This window comes from Lissotriton helveticus, chromosome 7, assembly GCF_964261635.1.
Source record: "Lissotriton helveticus chromosome 7, aLisHel1.1, whole genome shotgun sequence".
Classification (NCBI taxonomy): domain Eukaryota; kingdom Metazoa; phylum Chordata; class Amphibia; order Caudata; family Salamandridae; genus Lissotriton; species Lissotriton helveticus.
In genome coordinates, this window is record NC_136068.1 from 1,311,593,018 (window position 1) to 1,311,616,784 (window position 23,767).

General features: G+C 45.8%; 1 protein-coding gene across 3 annotated transcripts in view; it reads right to left on the bottom strand.

Annotated features, from left to right (window-relative positions):
* MXRA7 (matrix remodeling associated 7) overlaps positions 1-23,767 on the bottom strand; it is a 303,391-nt gene that overhangs the window by 62,450 nt on the left and 217,174 nt on the right. For 2 of the 3 annotated variants that reach the window (XM_078654608.1, XM_078654609.1), the window contains exon 3: positions 13,103-13,199. In XM_078654608.1, coding sequence (XP_078510734.1) covers positions 13,103-13,199 — 97 coding nt within the window. Of the gene's footprint in view, positions 1-8,281; positions 8,363-13,102; positions 13,200-23,767 lie in introns of all 3 variants that reach the window. The other variant, XM_078654610.1, reaches the window with a different exon arrangement.

Genomic DNA, 23,767 nt, shown 5'->3' on the forward strand with positions numbered 1-23,767 from the left:
ACGGGAGAAAGTAGACAGACTATCTACGGAAAGATGCCTGGCTGCAAGGCTGTACTGAGATTGATACTGTTCATCCGATTGGTTTTGGTATCTTCCTCTTGATGAAAACCCCTTTATCACGCTTCTTTGAAAGATCCGCGCCCATATTAAAGGGTGCTTAATGATCGTGCATTATCAATGCCTGGTTTTATAACTAAGGGGCTTCATTCAAATGTTTAGCAAACCGACAACTCCTCATCATAGGCCATGCCTAGAAACTTCGCTCAGGGCTGAAGGTAGCGGCTTTAAGCCATTCCTGGCGTGCGCTTTCCAACAGAATCTTTCCTGCATCCCGCCTTCGGTCCTCAGGAATGAGGTCATTGAAATTCGCTATTGTCAACCACGTTGGACGATCATAGAAACCGATCAAGGATAAAAGATTGTCAGCTCTACTAGAGGCCACTGCCAAAGTAGAGAAATTATTATCCTTATTATTATCATTTTTAAGGTTCAGACGACATCCTTCTTTGTAAGGCGGTGTGGAGATAGGCATTGCAGGATTTTAGATGGCTAATGAGCAGTCTGTGAAGTTACTGAATCTGGTCGAACAGTAGCCTATCAAATTGGATGGGCTGCTAGTAGGTACACATTATTTCTATTCTATGCGCAGAGAAACTGCTGGAATAGACTTAGTCTATTATACGTACCACTCTCGTGATGCATACCTCCTCTAAACCATGAAGGATATATTCTGTTTGCCTGTAGTTGGCAGTGAAAATCTAGCTGTTGCCCACTACGTTAAGAATATATATGATGCTCTTACCGCTGAAGCCATCTCAGCCAATCTCATGATCGACTTTGTCGTAGACATGGTCATGTAAGCGGGGTAATTGCAGACTAGCACGACATCATAGATGACCGTCATGAGCAACCCTTCCAAACGAGGCTGTCAGACGACAGCCATATACAATGCCATTGAAAATGAGGCATTCATAAGTGAGGGCATCCGTAGATGAGGGTTACAAATGGGGCCATTTGCCCTTCGTAGATGAGGCCATCGGTAGATGCGGCCATTGGTAGATGAGATCATCAGGAGATGAGGCCATTGGTAGATAAAACCATTGATAGACAGAGCCATTGATAGACTAGGTCATTGGTAGACGAGACCATTGTAAGACAAGGCCATTGGCATACAAGGCCATTATTCGAGCCAGCCCTTTACAGAGGAAGCCATTGGTAGACGAGGCCATTGGTGGTAAACGTGGCCATTGGTAAACGTGGCCATTGTTAGTGAATGATGCTGTCATAGAAGACAGTCATAGCAATACCATAATAGATGAGGTTAAAATAGGTGATATCCTCTGTAGATGAGGCACTCATAGATGAGGCAATTGAATGATGGTCAGCCATAGATGATACCATGCATAGATGGAGCCATGTGTAGTATAGACCATGCACAAATGAGGCCATATGTATATGAAGCTACCTTGATAAAGTTGTCATAGACTTCCGTCGTAGCTAGGCATTGCCATTGTAGATGACACTATCAAAAATCAGCAGTCATATATGAGGCCGTCATCAATGTGCGGCCGTCGTCGACGACCGTCGTAGACGAGGCCCGTCGTCGACGACCGTCGTAGACGAGGCCCGTCGTCGACGACCGTCGTAGACGAGGCCCGTCGTCGACGACCGTCGCAGACGAGGCCCGTCGTCGACCGTCGTAGACGAGGCCCATCGTAGACGAGGCCCGTCGACAACCGTCGTAGACGAGGCCCGTCGTAGACGAGGCCCGTCGTAGACGACCGTCGTAGACGAGGCCCGTCGTCGACGACCGTCGTAGACGAAGCTGTCGTCGACGACCACCGTAGATGAGGCGGTCGTCAACAACCCTCGTAGAAGAGGCCATCGTCGACGACCATCGAGGAGGAGGCCGTCGTCAACGATCATCGTAGATGAGGATAATTTTGGTGAGGCAGTAATATTAGACATGGAGATATTTGGTATATACTCCTAATGTCCGGCAAGAGAGCTTCCCTGATGTAGCGTCAGGGATGAAAAAAGGGAGTTGTATCCTCTGTGAGAAATGCCTATAAAGGCTCAAAGAGAATCTTATGGCTCTTATGCGCGCCCTCAGTAGCGCGACTTCTCCCTTCGACCTCACCTCATCCTCCTCAGAAGTGGCAGATTTTTATGCGCGCCCTCAGTAGGCTCCTGGCGCGACTTCTCCCTTCTACCTCTCCTCATCCTCCTCAGAAGTGGCCGGTAAAAGTCTCTGACCCAAAGCGGCCTCATCTCTCAGAACGTGAGAGTTATTGAGGAAAAGGTTAGACATAAATCATAGTCTATTACCTTATTTACTGCCATTCTGCCATATTACCGCCTTAATTGGGTCAGAGAAATGAAGTATGAGCTTGTAATCCAAAAAGAAGTAAAACTGAAGAAAAAACTGAGCAGAGCTCAGGGAGACTCCCTTCACCCACGACGTGCGGTGAAAATCTGAGGAGAGCTGGCTCTGCAGAGAGGGTTCTGGAGGGTGCTGTGAGCTGATTGGTTGGAGCAAAGACTTTGGTCTTTTTTACATAATGAGGTAGATAGGCTACTATAATTTAGGCCTCAGGCCTATTCCTAGGGCCTACTACTACTACAAAGTGCTTTTGCACTGCTTTTTTATTTACCGTGGGACTCCCGCCTCGTCGACGGGGAATGATTCAGGCATGTGAATCTATGAAAGATACCCCAATACTGGATAAAGGGTGGATCATTAGACTACTTTTTACTTTTAGACACAGTAGAGTGCACTTCTCTGTTGATGAAGTGCATGGTAGCCCTGACGATATTTATTGTCTCTAATGGATAACACAGGCAGCTGGCCTAGGGATGTGGGATTTGGCTGCTGTGGCTTTTTAAATTACTTTGATAAACAGCTGAATATTGCTAGCACAAGAGCAGTGTGTGCCGAACATACTCCTTAAAGCACGTTGGCAGGAGTGATGCATCGTTTCATAATAACCTGGGTGTATGTGCATGGTAAACCACCCTCACCTAGATACTGGCACTGCTTATTTTGTAACACAGTAAGTGCAGGGGCACTATTTTGTTCAAAGGCCCATGGCCAGAACTATTGAGGGTCAGGGTGACAAATGCCAAGGCTGCACCGTCTAGATTCCACCTCATACCTCTTTCATCCACAAACAGACATTCCCAGACCTATTATCTTATAATTTCAGATTTTTTTTCATACTTGCTTTAAAACTTTGTCAAAGTTTGTCAGTCTTGCTTTTCTTTCACCCTGCCCCCACCTTTTTGTGTTTTAATTCTCTTGCTTAAGCCCTGTTGAGGGGGGAAATGAAGCTGATGCCCCCCCCCACACCCCTGCAACCACGGGCTCGATTTAAGTACTGGATACTGCCAACAGACACCCTGCCTATGCTCCAGCCCTTGAAGGAGAGCCTGGCAATGCATCATGCACAACAGCACTGCTAGTTAGCCCTTCCCCACTGTAATGTAAGAATTATGCATAATCTGTTGCAGAGGTGGTTCAATGGTAATAAATGGCTAAAATACAAACTGCATTTAATCAAACTAGATAACTTAGCCAAGCCAAGACTATTGTTCAAGTGCTAGCATGCTCCATTCCCCATTGATTCTGCTATAATCGGTGAGTGGAAGCTGGTCTGTAGCTGTAAAGTACTTCTAAGTCCAAAGTTCTTTTCCAGTTACTGTGTACCATGCCCTTCATTGAAAGCAACTGAAAGGCTGATTCAACATTGCATGGATTATTTAAGGGTAATATGATGGTTCGTGGGGTTGCTGCTCCCCGTGCACAATGGAAGTATGGCCTAGGTTATGGTACATTAGATTTGTGTTTTTGAGGCTGGGCTGAATTATAGTCATCTGTCCACACTTCCATGTGGAGAACAAAACAATACGTACATATATTTGCAAATAAGAGCAGGGAAACGTATGGGGACCAATGTCCTAAAATCAAACCAAAAAGGACAATTTATCCATAATCCATCCCTAAAACCTTTAAGATGTCCCAGTGTGGTTTCATCTCTCTCTCAAAACACTTCTCCATCTCATGAACTAGCTGCTTCAAGATCACCTATCCCACGCATTTATCAAAATATGCTACGAAAAACAAAAATCACTGCACTCAGACGAGGACACTCAAAACTGACCTCCAATATTTCACTCACAGTACTGACCTATGGGCAAATAATAAACAGAAAAGCTTAGATATCTCTGCGGTGACTAAAATACCCTGTGGTCAAAGCTTAAGGTCTCACCCTCACCATACTTTATTGGGAAACCATCTCCACCTTTAAAAATGGAGCAATGGCAAATCATATTTCAATCCAATGATGCTAGTCTGGCCCTGCTCAATCAACTTTGAGAGGAGGATGTAGCCTTACAGCTAGAGCGGTCGACCTCGCATCTGGGGAACCGGGTTCGAGTCTCAGCAACGATGCTCAACATCCTGTGATTCTGGGCAAATCTCCCTGTGTCTAACAAAAATGAATATTTCCTTCTGTAACAAAACTGGTGCTCATGTAAACCGCTCTGATACCCGATTTCTCGGGTCTAGTTTGCACTATATAAAACTCCTAAAAAAAAAACGTTGACTACCTTTCCCTAAAGTTTCTCCTGGCTCAGCTTCTCCCTCTGTCCACTCCTCTCCAACACTAATTTTTTGCTAATAGCCCTCAGCCTCCTCAGACATTGCCCCTGAATGCTTCCTCTCATGTTGCTTTTTCCACCAACCATGTTAATGTCACTTCTTGCCCTTTACCTCCTCAGTGTCTCACCCTTCAAACCACTTCCCCTTCCCCTCACTAGTCTACCAGCCACAGACTTCCCGCACAGCCCACTTGCAGATGCCTCCTCTACACTTTCTCCATTACACACCTTGTCGTACCACTTCATCTCATTGCTCACAACTTTAGCCCTCCCCCACAACCCTTCTCAACCTCTACTCATCATCATCCTGCAACTGCCAGCTATGCTCTTCTCTCCCAAATGCTGCCTCAGTCCCTGCTTCCTCTAGCTCCCCTGTATCTCCTCTGTTCCCCCTTAACCTGCTTACATTTTAAAATCCTCCCTCCTTCCTAATCTGCCAGCAGCACCTCAGAAACTACACTAATCACCTGTTCTTTGTCCAAAACAGCAGGTCCTCAGCAATCAATACCTAAAACTAGCTCCAATCTGGAAAGACAACACAGTCCTCCTCCACATTGAGTCCTACATGTCGCCCTTATCTGATCTCCAACCCTCCATAGTTCAGATGACCACGAAAATTGACGTCTTAGCATAGGCAGTGACTCATCTGTCATGCTTGATGTTCAAATACAAAAAGTGTTCAAAGCCTGGTCAGCAACCTGCCTTGAAGAATAATCCATGGGGAAACAGACTACCTAGAAAAAACCATTACTCTAGACCCCTTACAGCTGCCGAACTCTTCCCACTACTCACTTTCATTGTTTCCAGCGCCTTTCACTGGAAATCTATGCATACAAAGCCATTAAAACCAGAATTAATATTAACTAACGCCCTACTGGACCATCCTGGTGAATCCTTAACTTAAATAGAGGTGTTTTTCCTAATAGTTAAAATGTTAAGTCTCTCTGATGCCAATAATTTGAATAGCTTCCATGCTCTCTCTACTTTCCCTTCTTAAGAAAGGAGCTTCAAAGCTGTGCTGCCACACCCCTTTTTCTCCACATCTAGGCAAACACCTGCCTATTCAGATAGGGTCACAGAGACTGACTTTCTGCACATATCAGATGTCTCACGTCCTATCCTTGACTCTGGCAACTCTTACCTACCTCTCTCCTGACTCTAATACAGTCAATCACATCTCTAATTAACATGTTGAAGGAATGGATGGGCACTGAGGGGGTAGTCCTAAATGGGCTCACATTTTTATTGAACCATTTTCAAGCAGTTAAAATAAATAGCAAGTTCTGTATCTACCACAGTCAACCCCCAACTCTGTTCAACCTGTCCCTAAAACCATTTGGACAGATCCTCAGTTACTCTGTATACAGATGATGTCCAGACCCAGCTGTCCATCGCCAAACAATACTCTCCTACTCTCCGACACCTTGAATAGAATCCAAAAGTTGATGTCAAACCACTAGCTCAAACTTCTATATATGAAAATTCCTATTAATCTCACTGAAAAAAATCCACCCTTCGGGTACAAGAGTGCATGGAATCATTTCCTTCCCTGGATTGCAAACCAACAATTATGGTGAATGCCAAATGCCGAAGTTTTAACCTTGACATCCTTCATAGGCAAACCACTGCCATGGCTAAGAGTGCTTGCCAACAATTTAGGTTATTCTCGAACATCATGCAATTAATAACAGACCAGGACTTAACAAGCCACACAGTTCATGACTCTAGGAAATCGCTCCTGTCCAGACTAACAAAAGTTCATCTGGCACCCCTCAAGGAGTGCTGTTACAAGCCACAAGAAATGTGACCACATTACATTTCTCCTAACTTTTCAGTGGCGCCCCACTAAAGCTAAAGCTTAGTTTCAGACTGCTTGCATCATTCACAAAACCCATCATGACTCTTCTCCTACCTGTCCAATAAGCTGAAAATCTCCGGTATTGAGGAACATGATGAAGAACCTCCCACATTCAAGCAAGAATGCTGCTTGAAACATGCCTTCTCCAGAAGTGCTACACGGATTTGGGTCTCTCTACCACCAGCTCTTCCATCACCTTTAAAAATAAACTAAAAAGTATCCTATTCCAAAGATACTTTCTCGTTCCCATCTCTGAAATCCACCGCTCAGTCTGTGTTGGGACTTGTCTGTCCTGTTTTGGTGCTGAACTTTTTGATTATTTTGTTTGTTATCCGTTTTTGAACTCCTGTTCTCTTGTAAAGCGCTCTAGTGCCCATACGCACCGTTAGCGCTATATAAAACCACGATTAATTAAAGAAAAAATCAGGTAACACAGCTAAGAGAAATACGAGCCAGACATCCGCAGACTCTTTTTTTTCTCTCTTTCTTCGTTATTTCATTTTAGCTCTCTGTTGCTGTAGTTTTTCTGAATAGACACACGAGGGCAGCAGTGCACTGTATACACGCACCCCTGTCCTGTGTATTTCACAGTGCTAGCAGTGCTGCAGACCTAATGAAGTCTCTCCCTAACCTTCTGGAGGCAGACGGTAATTAATATTTTTAGGGTAGAGGGTATGACGTCAAAGAAGGCAGTGTTTTGTATCTAGTTTCCGTGGTGTTTCAGCTCAAAGTCCTGGCTTTGTGGTTCGTCTAACTCCATGTTGGTTTCTATTTAGCAAACCAATGTTGATGCATTTTCCGTTGCTCGGGTTGACCGCAACCTCCGCAGGAAGTCCTGGCCATCTGGGACTCATGGGTTATTTTTCTTAAAACGGAAAATGTAATAGCGTTTTTGATGAGCCATAACCCTTATTGCGAAATGAGGTAAGGAATTCACGGTTTCTCTAACAGTTATTTCTCTCCCTTTGATAAGACCTTATCTTGCATGGGCAAGCTTCAGAAATGAACGCAGACCGACTGTAGGTGTGCGAAGCTGTGGAACACTTTCATCTGCAACTTGGTGAAGTTTTATTTAAACTTCACATTAATTATGAGGGTAACACATTTTGCAGATTTTTTAAACAGAGGGAGAAATCTTTCACTAGAGGTAAGCTTTATGGAGAATTCTATCACCAAAAGGTTTTGTGAGAGAATTCTCACTCTTTTGCTCTTTGAGGGGTAGAAAACTTCGGAAGTTGAATACATTTAGCAAACTTGCCACATTTTGCAAACTGGACGACGTTTGCTAACTTTGCTCAACCACGACGAGTGTGTAGTTTAAAACTTTGCCCACCCTTGTAGACGGTATCTTAGAGTCGAAGATAGTTTATCTTTATAAGCAATACTCATAGTAACGTACACGTTACTGGCTAGTTTTGGATAAGAGCACATATAATAAGTCAACTCTAAATTCTACAATAGCTGCATTTTGTATTAAACAGTTGCAAACTATGTCAAGAAGATTCACAAATGGTACCCCCGCTTCTCCCCTCTTCACGTGACTCCGTTCCAGATGCTGTGCACCAAGCACACAGGGCGTAGGGAGGTAGGACACTGATGATTAATTTGTTATGACAAAGGGACATGAGGGTAGGTGATGGGTGGTGATACAAGGAGGTGAGGGGCAGACTGAACACACTCAACTTTGGGTTTCAAATGTTAGCGGGTGTTGTTACTGGGGTGAGGATCACTCTACTAGTTCTAATAAGAGAAGCCGCGCCTTACCAAGAATGTTTGTAACAGGGGTTATGGCCGAGGCCTTAGAGTGCCAGCTACAGAGATGTGAGGTCAGAGGTCAACTCAATCCTGTAATGAGAATGTGGCATGCTTGTCATAACAGTGTCAGAGAGCTGTCCAGAGAGTGTATCATAGGAGTGTATCATAGTTCTGAGTACCCAGCCTGCTGGATCTCTGGCACCTTACCTGGAGAGAAGTTCTAAAGTCATCATGTCTCCGCACATGTCCAGCATTAGACATGATGTACTTGTGGGCATAGAAAAAACACTTCAATAACAAATGTTGCTTATGCAAGAGCTCCATACAAGACATTATCTGCAACCTCTTCTGTGAATTAGTTGAATGCCTTTCACACCCTAGATAGTCCTGGGCAGCACACTGTCAACTTCTTCAGTTCTTACCTGCCACCGCATGCCATTATCCAGGTCTGAGCTCCCCTGCACTTGGAAACGTGGAAGCCTTACCATCTGCAATCTCTTCAGGCTATATTTAAGGCATATTTAGAATGCTTCTTTCCAGATGTTGCTATCTTTGGTCACATCCACAACTTCCTATCACTTGAGCATACCACAGATTCTATCAATACTAACTCTTAAACTAACTAAAAGAAGCATGGTAGGAATTTGAGAACATGGACCCCAACGCACAACTTTTTTACATTTAGGGTTATTTGGACTTTAAGAATAAATTATTGAGGCGGTTTGCAATTTTGTAATCCTTTCAATTGCCAGTGCAGGGAAGTACTTCTGCTCAAGTAGTTTACTGCTACGATGATCATTCCAAGCAAATGTGGCATCAAACAATGGTACTGATTACCTTGGATTAAGTCAGCACTCACCCAGCTGCAAAGCACTAAACCAGCTCATGCCATAGTCAAACTTCAGACACAAAACAGCTTTATGACTCCTCTAGCCCGTGATGTGCAAAGAATAACCAAATGCACCCACTTCACATCATTCAAGAGGTCCAATCTCATAAACTGATCTGGACATGGCAACCACAATATTTAAGCAGCTCTGAAGCTGCCCACTCCACATCCAGTCCTGTTTTTTGTTTGCGCTCTGACTCTTGTCGTTTTGTTCAAAATCCAGAACTGCGAGTGCAGCAACAGAATTTACAACCAAAACTAGATCTGGATAAACTACTCGACTTGGGAACACCATGGGAGGTCTCCAAATAAGGCCCTGAAGTTGAAATGGTGATTACACAGATCATGTCGGCCTTCAGCAGAGTGTGGAGGAATGGGAGTTTCCCAATGGAAAGTGATCGAAATAAGAGGTAATAAACATCAGGGAAGATGGAATAGTAGTGATATGTGCACCTAACTGCAGCAAAAAGATTGAACCCCAAGAACATGACACGTGGTGCCTAAAGATGATCTCTCGCGATCTTGACATCTACCACAAGAGAGGAGAGGGGAGGTGACAGCAGGATTCTCTGCCTCGCCAACACCCACTCCCACCCGTTATTTCATTTTGGCGATAAAGAAGTGCGGCTTGGGCCTTAGTGTTCTGTTACTGAATGCGTAAAGGAGGCCACTGCAGTGCAAGATCAACCGCAGGCCAAGCCCACTGCACCTGTTCGTTTGTGAGTGCTGCTCATACTTGTAACTCGCTTTTCAAGAGGCGGTCATGTGCACAGGAATGTGATCCAGCCGGTTCCAACTCAAAGAAACTAGACTTTTTTTTCTAAAGACATTTAAAAGTATCCAGGCAGCTCATTTTATTGTCATATGTTTAATCCTCTTGCTAATGTGTATTTTATGGCAGAAAAGAGCCTTTGCATGAAAACGCACATTTTACTCGACTTCCCATCTCAACATTAAGGTTTAAACCAGTCCTTAATTTGTAAAAAAAAAAAAAAATCCTTAGGAGCCTGCCACTTGCACTGCCGGATGAGGGGCCGTACCAAATTCCAAGGATTTCTAGTTTTGGTTCCCTATCATGCCTCTTTCTTCCTCCAACTTACACTTCCTGTGTCTTTATCTCTTTCTTGCAGGTTCTTTACTTCACTGTGTGTTCTCCCCTTGTCACTATTTTCCTGTCTTTCCCTTCCTCTTCCTTTCTCTCATTTGTGTATCCTCTCTTTTGCTTTCAATCAAATTCACATGAAGAAATAAAAGTCTCGGTCCTCAAAAATGAGTGCCTGTGCCCACCAGCTGCAGACATCAGCACTCGTTTTGCATTGGCTCTCGCTCAACTTACTTGCCACTAGGGCTGGGCAGTGAACACCACGGCTCTGGTTTGCGGAGTTTTGCCCAAGTTTCGGAAAAACTACGCAAACCTCCGCATAGCAGAGATTTTTTCTCATGCACAGCTTGCCAACAGTAAGTTGGCGAGCATGATCGAGAAAATCAGGCGATAGCCTGCCTCCCGGTGAGAATTCTCAATGCGGGTGGGTGAGGCAGGTCGCTACCACTAGTGCTGAGAAAGCTGCTGCTCGCAGTGAGAAAACTGCAGCTCAAGAAGAAAATCTACTCGAGCAGCAGAAAGCAGCCGTACCCTCTGACGGATTTTGTGGTGCCTTTTGCACAGGTTTTACAGCACGGAACAAGCTCCCTGTGCTACAAATCAGTACGAGCACCACAACGTACCACAACTTCACCACTCAGAGGATTCAAGTGATTATGTGAATTTCCCGTAGTGCGCTAGGGTCGAAACGTCGACGATTACGCCCCTTTTACTTTGAGGCCTATACCATTCATTCCCTTGTCCCTTGTGTAATAATGTATATAGAATTGCATGGGTAGGCTTTGTTTTTTGTGCAACTTTCAATTGTCCTTTTGTTGTACATAATCACTTGAATCCTGTGCCCTGAGCCTTCCTTCCCTCTCATTCACTTGAGCACCCCCCTTTTTCCTTCTCTTCCTTCCTTCCCAATTAATCACTGTATGAATATGTAAATAAAATTGTGATATAAATGTGATTTTTAGTTACATGTCTCCTTAATCAAATAGTCGTGTTGGGTTTACAGCATATATAATGTAAGCATTACACATCTCCCCCGTTGCGTCACAGATTCATTCTGATTAATTGTTTTGTGAAAAATCAAGATTCACATGTATTGATACTTAGAGTTTTGTCTAGGACCACCTCTTGTTATATATACCATTACCCAGGTCCTTTGACGTATTGGGTCTACCCCATTGTTTTCAATGTCCTCCTCAACATGGCCACTCTCTTGCCTCCTCCTTGACGCCCTGCTTCACTAATAACCCTTACGTTGTACGTTTTGCGCGTGCGCATGCACATACACAAGACATACACATAGGGGTTATCAGTGAAGCAGGACGGCGAGGAGGAGGTAGGAGAGTGGCCATGTCGAGGAGGAGGCAGCCACGGGACAGGTAAATGCCTTTTAATTATTTTGGGATGGTGGAGGGGCTGGCTAACTATGCTCCACCACAGAGTCGTAGTTTTGCCTGAACTCTGCGTTCACAACGGAACGTGGAGTAGGCAAAACTACGTAAACTCCGCTGGCGGAGCGTAGTTACCTGCCCGGGTTTAGTTATGAGGTAGGAAAGATAAAAGGTGATAGAGGTAAATACGGAAAAAATAAATTTTATGGCATAAGGGAGTGTTAATGAAAAAAAAGACATTGCAGACACATTCTGAATCCTGCATGGGACAACAACAGGGGTTCAGTGATAAGAGAAGCAAAGGCTAAAGTACGTGAGCAAAGAGAATCAAGAGGAGGGAAGATTATAAGAAAACAAAATGGATAGAGAAAAATGGGACTGGGTAAAGAGTAAGAAAAGAGTGAAGAGTTCTACAAAATATAGGGCAAGATGTGCTCAGATTGCATTTGCAAAAAGTGGTCACATATTGTGCATTGAATTGTAGTGAATCAAATCTGATTTTGCTAAATTGACCTGTGTATCAATAAGCCAGTTCCCAAAAAAAGGAATCACAGGGCATCATGGGATGACCTGTTTAATTAATATTCATTAGGCAGGTCGCAATTTACAATGCCCTGCAATTGGCTACAATCACAGGGATGGTGGTCTTCAGGGTACAACAGACCACAATCCATGTGATTGCATGTTTTCCTTAACTGAAACAGGGCTGCTTTAAAAACAGTTTTCCATTTCGAAAAACTTCAGTGAGATTTGGTTAGCTGTAGTGGACCACTGCCTACCTTGAAGGCGCCACTGTAAATCCCAAAGAGATTACAAATCAATTAGCACCCGGCCTTGGGAGAAAGTAACTAATGGATGGTGTGCGACTGGAAATTACGTATGCAAGCCAGTGATACATAGCTACTTTATCACAATTTGGAAGTAACACCCTAAACACGCTCTTCCAAATTGTGATTCAGTAAACATTTCTAATCCCATTGTGAGTTTCTGAATTTTATTTTGTAATTGCAAAATTCGATTAGTTGATGTGTATAACTGTTGTGTAAAAGAGGGTTCCTGCAGTCACAAAACCCGCATGTTACTAATTCAGAGGGTTTGCAACCACAAAAACCCTTTGTACATCTGGCCCATAAAATATGTCAACAGATTATTTGATTTTCAAATGTTTTCTGGTATTGAATATCTATAATAATAGTCTGGGTTGATTTGGAAAGAAAATGAAAACTGCAAGAAATTAGATGGCGTTTAAGGCTAAAGAAGACAGTAGAAAGTTCAGAAGTAAAGACTCAAACACCAGGCCATCCAGTTCATATTCCCCAGCTTTAGCTTATAGCCATTACATTACAGCCGCTAGAATGGTAAGCATTGCTAGGCCATGCCAATGTCTGCTTACTGCTGTGCCAGAGATATATCAAAGCAAATCTGTTAGTTAAGCAGCACATGAAACATACCTTTGTTCCTCCTCAACTTCTTCTTTGGTCAACATCTTCATGAACTGGCTGCCTCGAAGAATTCCTGGATTGTACTGAAAGGAGAACCCTTTCTTTTCTGAAAGAAAAAGCAAGATCACATGAAATATGAAGCACTGAGAATCATAGAAACCACATACAACATCAAAGTGAGCCAGCAGGGAAAACAGAAGGACCATCAAATGAGTCAAAAACTCAGATTGAGACAAGAGGGGCAGTTTTATAACACTTCTAGTAATCAATGAGAAAGATTCATGAAAAACAGCCATACAACACCAGAGCCGACCAGTGACATGGGAGTGGAGACCAGCCATGCAACATAACTTAATGAGTGTGAGAGAAGGATAAAGAGGACAGGCCCCAAAGAGCCACAACCAACCAAAAAGCGGGAAAACACTGCAACCAAACAATGAGACAGGACCAGCGCATAAAGAAGAACCAATCAGTGATAATAAGGAAAGTAGAGAAGAGGCTCAACCATACAACTAAATAAACATGATCCAGTGAGAAAAGGGAAAGACCACTTCTGCAGAAACTGAGTTGATAAATGAGATTGTGTGAAGGAAGTTAGATCCAACAAATGCAATACCAACCTAAGGGACAGAGAATGAGGCAAACCTTACAAAGCCAAACTGACAAATGGGGAAGCCAGCCTAAAATCACAAGAATCAAACAAAACAGGGGAAGGAAATCAGTCATGGAACACTAGAACCAACTAATGGGAGTGTGAAGGAAGCAGCCCTACAGATACACAGTTGGCCAAAAAGAGTAACTAAGGCAAGCAAGAGCCAAGCAACAACAAGCCCTAGAGCATCGCAAGAACCAGTGAGATCAGAGAGAGGGAGAGAAGCCTGGACACCATAGAAACCATTAAGAGTGAGTGGAGGAAGATCAGCCCAACCACATTAGAAACTAACAGTGTAAATGAGAAGAAGTAGAGTGCCCCTACAACATCCTAACTGATAAATGGAACAATAAAAGCAATGAAAATAACCTAAGGCCATGAAAACCATGAAAAACCAACATGATGGTGAAGGGAGATTTGTTCTCAAAATAGAGTTAAGCAAATGGGATTGTCCCTCAATTTGTTTCATATAGCCTGTCATAGACTAAAATGCACTTGTAATACAGTGGAGAGGACATTCGCTATGTTTGTGTGATAGGTTTCATTTCCAGATGCCCCGCCCATTTACATTTTCATTTACATTTATGAGTTAGCAGGATGTGTCTAACCAATGGTATATTCATTTATGCATTCTTGCTCATATTCGTCATCTAATATTCATTTATGCGTATTATACTATCATGTTTTCTTAGCTTAGCTTGTGTGCCACCATTTTGGAAGTGTTTCTTTCTGCGTGCGAGTCGCACTCGCTCACCCCTCCCGTAGAAATAGAGAAAAGAAATGCTAATGCAGTAGTTTTCCTTTCTCAGCTAACTGTGACCGAAACTATAACAAATTCATTATCAGTGGTGTTCTCATATGCTGGAGACGCTGAGGCCCGGCTCCGCGGCCTTGGGCAGAGATAAGAAATGTTACCATCGCAGGTGCAGATGCCTCTTGTGCGAGGCCATTGTTCGCTCTTCCAGAGGTCCAGTATTTTTCCACACTGGGCGTGTTTTACTCTACTGTATCCTGATATAATGTACTGCTGTGTTGGGATGGGTCAATCCTCTCGGCGCACTCTTATGGGTGAGGTCGGACAGGGCCCTGTCATATGGGAGTTTGTGGCCTAATAAAATGACCTTGTTCATTCTTCTCCACTGTCCGGCTGACTTATTACTGGGTAACTATAGGTGAGTGCGGTAAGTCACTCGGGTGGATTTGAGCCACGCTTATCAGATGGCGCCCGAACAGGGACTCCGCGATAAGGATCTTTCTCACCCGTAAGTGGGTAGCAGAAGACCGGGGACCCTCTAGTCGGCACGGTGGGTCTGGGTACCCACTTTGATGCCGAGCTTGGTTCTCGCAGCGCTGCCCGGCCCTGCTGATCGGGAGAGGTCCCGGTTCATGATCCTGCGCCGGAGTCCGGAAGGCGGAACTTTGGAGCTGACCGTGTTGGTCCTGGCAGCCGGTGGTGGAGAACGGTAGAAGTCGGTACTGCGCATAGAAGGTGAGTGGTCCGACTGTTGATTGAGGGAGCGGGGATGCTCCATGAGACCAGTGTGTCTCTGAGACCGGTGTGTCTCTGGTGATTGGAGGAGCTGGTGTGCTCCTGGGGCTAGTGTGCTCCGGGGAACTCAGGGTGCGAGTGGCGCCCTGACAGACTTAGTGGAGATTGGGTGGACGTCTGTTTGTCATCCGACCGGATGGTACTGCTGTCGAGGCGTGGCTTGCTGCGGATGAATTTTGTGACCTACCCGAACCCCTAGGGTGTGTGGTTCGCTGGGTGCGGGTCCGGTTCTCACGTGGCATAGTGCGCAGCGATCTGTAGTGCCGCCTGGGAGGCGGATGTGTTCCTCAATTTCAGAACGGTGTGTATACTGTTCGGTCTGCGGAAGGGTCCAGGTTCCCCAGGACTTGGTCGACGAGCCTCGTCCCATTTTTGATAACATGTGTTTGGCAGGGATTGTGTTGGCGATATAGGAAGTGCAACTGCGTGTGGGTGTGAATTTCTCGTTGTGATTGTATGACCCGGGGAAGCGAAAGTTTTGTGTTGGTGTGAGGTTGAGTGAGTGGCGATGCCGTGATTTAGTAAACTGCGGTGCCTTGGGTGCTGCTGTGGCTCTTTGGACACTAGACTGGCCGAGAGCCAACCCGCCCCGGTGGAGGGCTCCCCTAATTTCGAGATGTACGTCAAATATGGGTTGCCTCCGATTTTGTTTAACACTTTGTGGCACAGATATACGAAAGGAAATGTGGATTTGCAGTGGCCTTTGACCGGTTCTTTTGATGTGGCAAAATTAGATTATTTACAAGACCGATTGTGTGCTAGGCGCAGTCGCCAGAGTATGTTCGATTCTCTGAGGATGTGGCAGAAGGAAGTAAAGGTGCGACAGTTGAGGGAAGAGAAGGTAGCTCAAAAGAGGGCGGCACAGACAATGGCGCAGAAGGCGAGAGAGCATACTAAGAGAGAGAATGAGCAGCGGATTGAGCTCGCAGACAGGCTTTTCAGGTTACAGGATAGTAAGAGCTATGTGGTTAGAGAGGAAGAACAAGATGAGATGGAGGACATCTTGAACGCTCGCCCCCCTCCCCCATACGCCCCGCAACCCTTGGACCCTGTGTTGGCGGGTTCTGCTTCTTCCGCGGCGGTTTCGGTTCCGCAGGCAGGTGCTCTCCTTTATCTGGCGCCCCCACCACCTCCTCCGTTTCCGCTCCAAAATTGTTGAGTGATGTTGAACAAGCTTTGTCTTCTGTCACTTCTTCATTGACGGTGCCCTTGGTCTCCCTCTTGGCGGCGAGCTCACCTGCCCTCTCGGTGGCCCCCTCTGCGCTCCCTACTGTTTCTGCTAGCGCTACCCCTCAAGGTGGGTTGGTGACCCCGGCTCGGGGTGCAGGAAGTGGGCTGCTTAATCAGGTATGGAAGTTGCTCACGCGTTCTACTGTCGGGTTGGATGAGAAAACGGTGGTGGCTAATCAGGCTTGCCAGTGGGCTAGGAATAATATTTATTCGATTGAAGATATTTGGTCCACGACTAAAGATTATGAACCATTGATGCAACAGCATGCTTTATGGCATATGTCGACGACATTGATAGCGTTGTGGGAACAGGGATATGGTGGAGAAGCACCGGCGATTCTTCATGACATTAAGAATAATGCCTACAGAGCTAATACTGGTATGAAGGATGTGTTACGCAGTTTGAGTATAGAAATGAGTTGCCGTCGGCAGGAGAGCCTCGTTTCCCTGGGGTACATCCGATGCGGGAGGTACACCCTATTTTCCACCCTGAAATACCTGAGGTGGTAGACCCGCTCACTAATAATGTCACTCGAGTTCGCGTCGATGCTCATTTCCAAGAACAATGGGTGTATACGCCTTGGAAAAGGAGCGAGGTATTAGCACTGAAGGCCCAGTTGCCCGACTCGAGAAAGAATCCGACTGCTTATTACAAAGAGCTGACAGAAGCAGCGTCCTCGACGGTCATGACATTAGCAGACATAGAGTTGTTTTTTGGACTGTTGGTTCCGGTGGATGTGTGGAGACAGGTAAAGGGTACGGATCATGTAGAAGAGCTGGGTGGCACCTGGGAGGAATTTAGGGATTGGTACAAGGAGCGGAAGCCAGGGGAGAAGCCGAAGGCTGAAATTCTAGCGTTACCGGGACGCATAATAAAATATATGCACTCCCTTATTCCTCCTAAGAAAGTAGATTGGGATAAATTGACTGCACGCAGACAGAAAAAGAATGAGGCGGTTTCAGATTTTTTCACTCGCTTTGAAGAGACTTTCATGGATTTCAGTGGTCAAGATATTTCCCAAGATGGCGGCCTGCGCCTTTTCGTTAATAGATTCGTAACGAATTTGTTACCGGAAATATCGGGTCGATTGCAGGCGTCGGAGAGTACGTGGACGACGTCCACCCCCTCTGGTATTCTGAGCATGGCTCAGTATTATGAACATAGGGAGAATGAGAATAAAGACAGACAAGAGAAGAAGGCGAAGGATTTGAAGACAAGAGTGTTACTGCAGCAAGTAGCGAAGGGTCGGGGACGGGGAGCCCCGCCCATGGTAGCTGGTCGAGGAGGAAGTGGTTATGGAAGGGAAAAGAAGAGAGAGCGTCTGGGGAAAAATCAATGTGCTAACTGCAAAAAGGAGGGGCACTGGTGGAGAGATTGCCCAGAACTTCAGTCTACTGCCGGTCAAGGCAGGGGACGTGGTCGGGGTGAATTTCGCAGGAATGATAGACAGTCTGATGAAGGTAAGAGACCGGGAGGGAATTACTTTGATGGAGACAGGGACCGACAGCACTTCCAGAGCGAGGGCGACAGTGGTAGAGACAGACAGTACTACAATGATGCTTATGCTATGGACGATTTGACTGGATTTTCTCATAACTAGGACAGCGTAGGACAGAGCATCGGACCGGTTTCTGTGGATATTGATCAACGAGGACCCTACGTGACAGCAGATTTGTTAGGGTCACCCCAGAAATTTTTAGTGGATACGGGCGCTACGAAGAGTTCGGTGGACCGTTCTCAGGTCCCAGGGGCGACTCTGTCTGGCAAGAATAATATCTCCGTAGGGTTCTCAGGTACTCCGGTGATTAGCCCCATCTCTAAACCGCTTGCTCTTACGATTGGTCCTTTTACTATTGATTCCCCTTTCCTCCTAACGTCACAGTGTGTTGAGAACTTGCTGGGTTTGGATTTGCTGAAAAGATTGAATGCTACCATTTACTGCTCTCCAGATGGTGTGTACCTCACGTTGGGTCCTACTGTCGCGCGTGCGCAGCAGTGTTTTTCAAAAGACGAGCCCCTCCCAGCTGAGTTTGAGGGGATTCCTGAGAGTTTGTGGGCTAGCAGCGATACTGATGTGGGAAAAATGGATATTGCCCCTGTGTCGATAAAGGTTAAGATGGGAGCCCGATTGCCTCGGATACCTCAGTATAAGACATCTAGGGATGGAGAGAAGGCTTTGTTGCAAATAATACAGGACTTGATTCGTTCAGGAGTAGTGGAGGAGACGGACTCCAACAGTTGTAATAGTCCTATTCTCCCGCTCCTTAAGAGGCCCTCTGCAGATTCCAGTGATGGTACACCTGATGTTTATCGCTTTGTGATTGATTTACGCCACATTAACAAGGTGGTTGAGCCCCAATATTCGGTCGTCTCTGACATCACCACGATTTTGACAATGATTCCTCCCTCTGCTAAATATTTCTCTGTTCTGGACTTGAAAAATGCCTTCTTTAGTATCCCCGTGCACCCAGATAGCCGTTACCTCTTCGGATTCTCATTGGCTGGCCGAATTTTTAGATTTTGTAGAATTCCCCAAGGTTATACGGAAAGTCCCAGAATTTATAGTCAAGCTTTGAAGGCGCAATTGGATAATTTGGAACTCCCGCAGGGTAATGTTTTATTACAATATGTGGATGATCTCCTTATAGCATCAGACACTGAGGAAGGGTGTTGAGAGTCCACTGTTAAATTGTTACACAATTTGCCTTATAAAGGACACAAGGTGTCTCTTCCTAAATTTCAATGCTGCCGACAGGAGGTTACCTACTTAGGTCATCTCCTATCGAAGGAGGGGAGGAGGCTGACGCCGGAGCGCATTAAGGCGATAACTAACATGGCTGTACCTAACACGCAGCGAGAGGTGCGCGCGTTCTTGGGCATAACTTCGTATTGTCGCCAGTGGATACCTAATTACCCCCTACTAACAAAACCCCTTCTGTATCTGACTACTAAAGAAGTGCGCGAACCCCTACCCTGGACTCCAGCATGTCAGGAAGCATTTGAGTTACTAAAAACTGCTTTATGCTCTGCACCTGTTTTGGGAACACCTGATTACCAGAAGCCTTTTGTGCTTTACGTACACGAGGCGGAAGGTTGCGCGTTGTCTGTCCTAACTCAATGTTTTGGCGGGAAACAGAGACCGTGCGCTTACTTCTCTGCAATGCTTGACAATGTGGCGAGAGCATTGCCGAGTTGTTTGAGGGCTACAGCGGCTGCTGCAGTTTCAATTAGACAATCGGCAGGGCTCGTCCTGGGATCAGCTCTCACAGTGATGGTACCGCATGCTGTGGACATTTTATTGAACAGAACACAGACGCAGCATTTAACTAGTGCTCGTCTTACTGGTTATGAGATGACGTTATTTGCACCTCATGTGACGATTAAACGATGTGCTACGCTGAACCCGGCCACATTGATACCTATCCCTTCAGACGAAAAGGACGATGGAGTGCATGACTGTTTGTTTCGGACAGAGGAGGAGACAAAGGGAAGGATAGATTTGACGGACACCCCCCTAGATGATCCTGATGGGGAATTGTATGTTGATGGTTCCTGTTTCAAACTTGCAGATGGTACCTCAACTGCAGCATATGCAGTCACGACTTTGAAAACTGTGGTAGAGACTTCTAGGATTCCATATCATTCAGCTCAGGCTGCAGAAATAATAGCATTGATGCGTGCGTTTGAGCTGAGTGAAGGATTGGATTGGAATATTTACACTGACAGCCAATACGCCTTTGGCGTGGCCCATAGCTATGGGCGACTGTGGGCAGAACGGGGATTTTTGACATCACACGGACAGAAGATTCAGAATGGCCCATTGATATTACGACTGTTGACAGCTTTGACACTTCCTAAAAGACTGGCTGTGATCAAGTTTAGTGCACACAAAGCGGTGGTAGATGACGTAGGACGGGGAAATGCATTTGCAGACCAAACAGCTAAAGAAACGGCTCGGACAAAATTCCCACGAATGTTTGTGGCAGGACCAGCTAGGTGGGTACCGGACGTTAATATGTTCGCGAACACTGTACAGAGTGTGCGGAACATACAGGAAAAAGCAACTGACGACGAGTTGAGGGCATGGAAGGATGGTGGGGAGAGGTTGGACTCGGATGAATGTTGGACGGATGTGTCAGACAAAAGACGATGGCTACTCCCAGATGCATATGTCCTCCCAGTGGTGACAATGGCCCACAGGCCAGCGCACATTGGTGCAAAAGGGATCTGCAAATTGTTAGACCCAGTATGGAGCAATAAGAACATTTCCAAAGTGGCAACACATTTAGTGCGGCAATGCATGGTTTGTTTAAGACATAATCCTGGCAAAGGAACACCTGTCCCAGTTGGAAATTTTGCCCCTCCTTCTTCCCCCTTCGAAGTTATACAAATGGATTATATTGAGATGGAGTGGGTAAATAACTTAAAATATGTCCTAGTGGTGGTATGCTCATTTAGTAGGTGGGTGGAGGCCTTTCCAACAAAAGATTGTACAGCCATCTCAACAGCAAAAATGCTGATTAAAGAATACTTTTCGAGATACGGCTTGCCCCGGGTGATCTGGAGTGATAATGCCACATCTTTTAATGCTGAACTGATGAAGCAGATCTGTAAAGGATTACAAATATCTCAAAAATGTCACGCAGCCCAACATCCCCAGGCCGCGGGTTTGGTTGAACGATTCAATGGTACCTTAAAGCTCAAAATGGCCAAGATACAGGGGAGTACAGGGCTACGCTGGCCAGACGCACTTCCTCTTGCTTTGCTTTCCACCAGAGTGACAGTTAACTCCAAGACAGGCGTTTCCCCCCACAAAGTCATATTCGGCAGGCCCGCCAATGTCTGGGGTGTCCCTATACCTAAATGTTTTTCAGAAATTGAATATCATTTGTTGATAGATTACCTGTATGCCTTGACTAAAGATCTCCGTTCTATTCATCAGCAGGTAGCAGACACCCTGAAGCCGCTGCCGGAGGAGCCTGGACACAGCATCAAACCCGGTGACTGGGTGGTGATAAGAAGATACCAACGGAAGTCCTGCTTGGAGCCCAGGTGGTCGGAGCCAAGGCAAGTGCTCCTCACCACACGCACCGCACTTCGAGTTGAGGGCCGGAAGGCGTGGACCCATGCTTCGCATGTCAAGAGAGTTCCACTCCCACTACCTTATGATGAATGGGTGAGAGGCGGCATTGCGGACCACGAGACCGAGGCAGTTCCTCATTACGTCCCCTTTTCGGATGCCTTACTGAAGGGTGACAAGCCAAATGAGAGCCAAAAGAGGGCAGCTCTGAGTGCAAGTAGTGAGGCCTCCCCTGATCGTAGTGAGCAAACACCGGAAATTACATCCTCGTCTGTTGATCTCCCCATTCTGTTCACAGATCCTGAAGTGCGAGGGAGCACTCGCTATAATCTGCGGCCCAGAAAGGAGAGGAAGGAAAAGTGAGCACTGGAAGAAGGGCTGAGTTAGGGAATAGGTGTGGACAATGCTGAATAGGTTAGCTCAATGGTAGGGATGGACTGCTGGTAAGAGCCTTGGTGCGCTTCGAGACATTGTTGAATGGAACACTAGGATTGCTTCTGGGCCCAGGTTCAGTGCCCCTGAGTTGCTACAGTTGTGCGACTCCGTCGAGGGATTAGGTATTGAACAATAGAAGTCTACCTGTGAGGCTTTAACGGACACAGGGAGAAGATCCCTTTCAAGGGTGAAGAACCCCTCTGGCCGGTTTTGGAGTGTCTGGGACAATTTTTGTAGTATTGTTTTAGTCTAGTTTTGGACTCTTAGCTAGGTGATATGTATCCTTTTGGCCGTCCTATTCCAGAGGAGGAGCAGCCTTTTGCAGCTCCCCGTAGACCAGAACCAGATTCACCATGGCGTGCTCTGCCCCGAAAGGGAAAAATAGTGGTTATTGTGATCTTCATCATTATATTTCTAATAATTCTTGGGATACTGTTTTTTCTGGATGAAGCTTACCCTGTTCATACGTTCGTTCCCACTCCTTCAACGTTGCCGTAGCATAATATGATTACTGTTGATTATGGTGAACAATGCATGAGAAAGGGCTATCGTGATAATGTTTTCATTAAAACTCTGCATCATGCTCATGCTGTGTATAATGTGACAGATTGTTGGGTCTGTGGGTTGCTCCCTTCCGCTGCATATAAGAAGGATAGTTTGCTGGCACTTCCCTTGACACCTGTGAACAGTTGTGTGGGCTGGTACACTTTGATTGGTATGGTGAAATTCTTTCAGCAGCCTGATTCTCTGACTCCCTGATTGCCTGGTACTGGGTCAACGTTGACAATGCGAGTACGCCCTATGCCCACTTCCTCCCTTGGACGGTTGTTCACTGACGGACGTTTTGATCAGGCATTCTTAGAGACGTGCTCGAAGAAGGGAGAACGATTTGTGACACCCAACGACACTGACAAAGTGAGGGAAAGTTTTCTGCAGTTGAACTCCTCCTTGGCCTATAGACATCCCCCTGCGACAAACAGTAGTGGTCGTTCTCTGGTGCCCCTAGCGGTTGTTGGGCCTTCACCTTATTTCTGTATTTTGGGGAGAGGTCCCATTAAGGTGGGGACAGCTCCTGCAATGTGACTGCTTCAATTCGCCTGCCCCTTAGTCCTTCATTAGTTACTCCCCCGAATATTTATTTTGTCTGCGTGAGTAATAGATACCTGTGGTGCCTGAGGGTTGGGGTGGGGTCTGTTACCTAGCCTACTTACTTCCTCCTGTCTATGTGGCACCTTCGGATTATCATAAAACTCATCGGAGGTTTGCCATCATGCCCGGTCAGCGTAAAAGGAGGGCACTCCAGGTTGAGGACGTTGATCAGACTGACACCTCTGGGCAGCAATTCACAGATTTTTTGAAGGGTTTACTGCCATTCTGGGGTCCTATCTTTAACAGCAGAGCCATTAGGCGTCTCTCGAGGGTAATGGAGAAAGTAGTGAATACGGAGGCTGATATTGCTGCCAATATGTCCATTGAGATGCAGGCTATGAGATTATTTACGATCCAGAACAGGATGGTGCTTGACGTCATCCTCGCAGATAGGGGTGGAGCTTGTCGCGTCATCGGGACATCCTGTTGTGTTTACATTCCAGACTCGGCACCGACTGTTAATTTAGCGGTACAGAAGCTCCATAGGTTGGCAGCTGATCTTCATCAGGATACAGGTACTTAGTCCTTAAAGACATGGTTGTGGCGTGTCTTCTCCTCCTGGGGTTGGAAGATTTTGA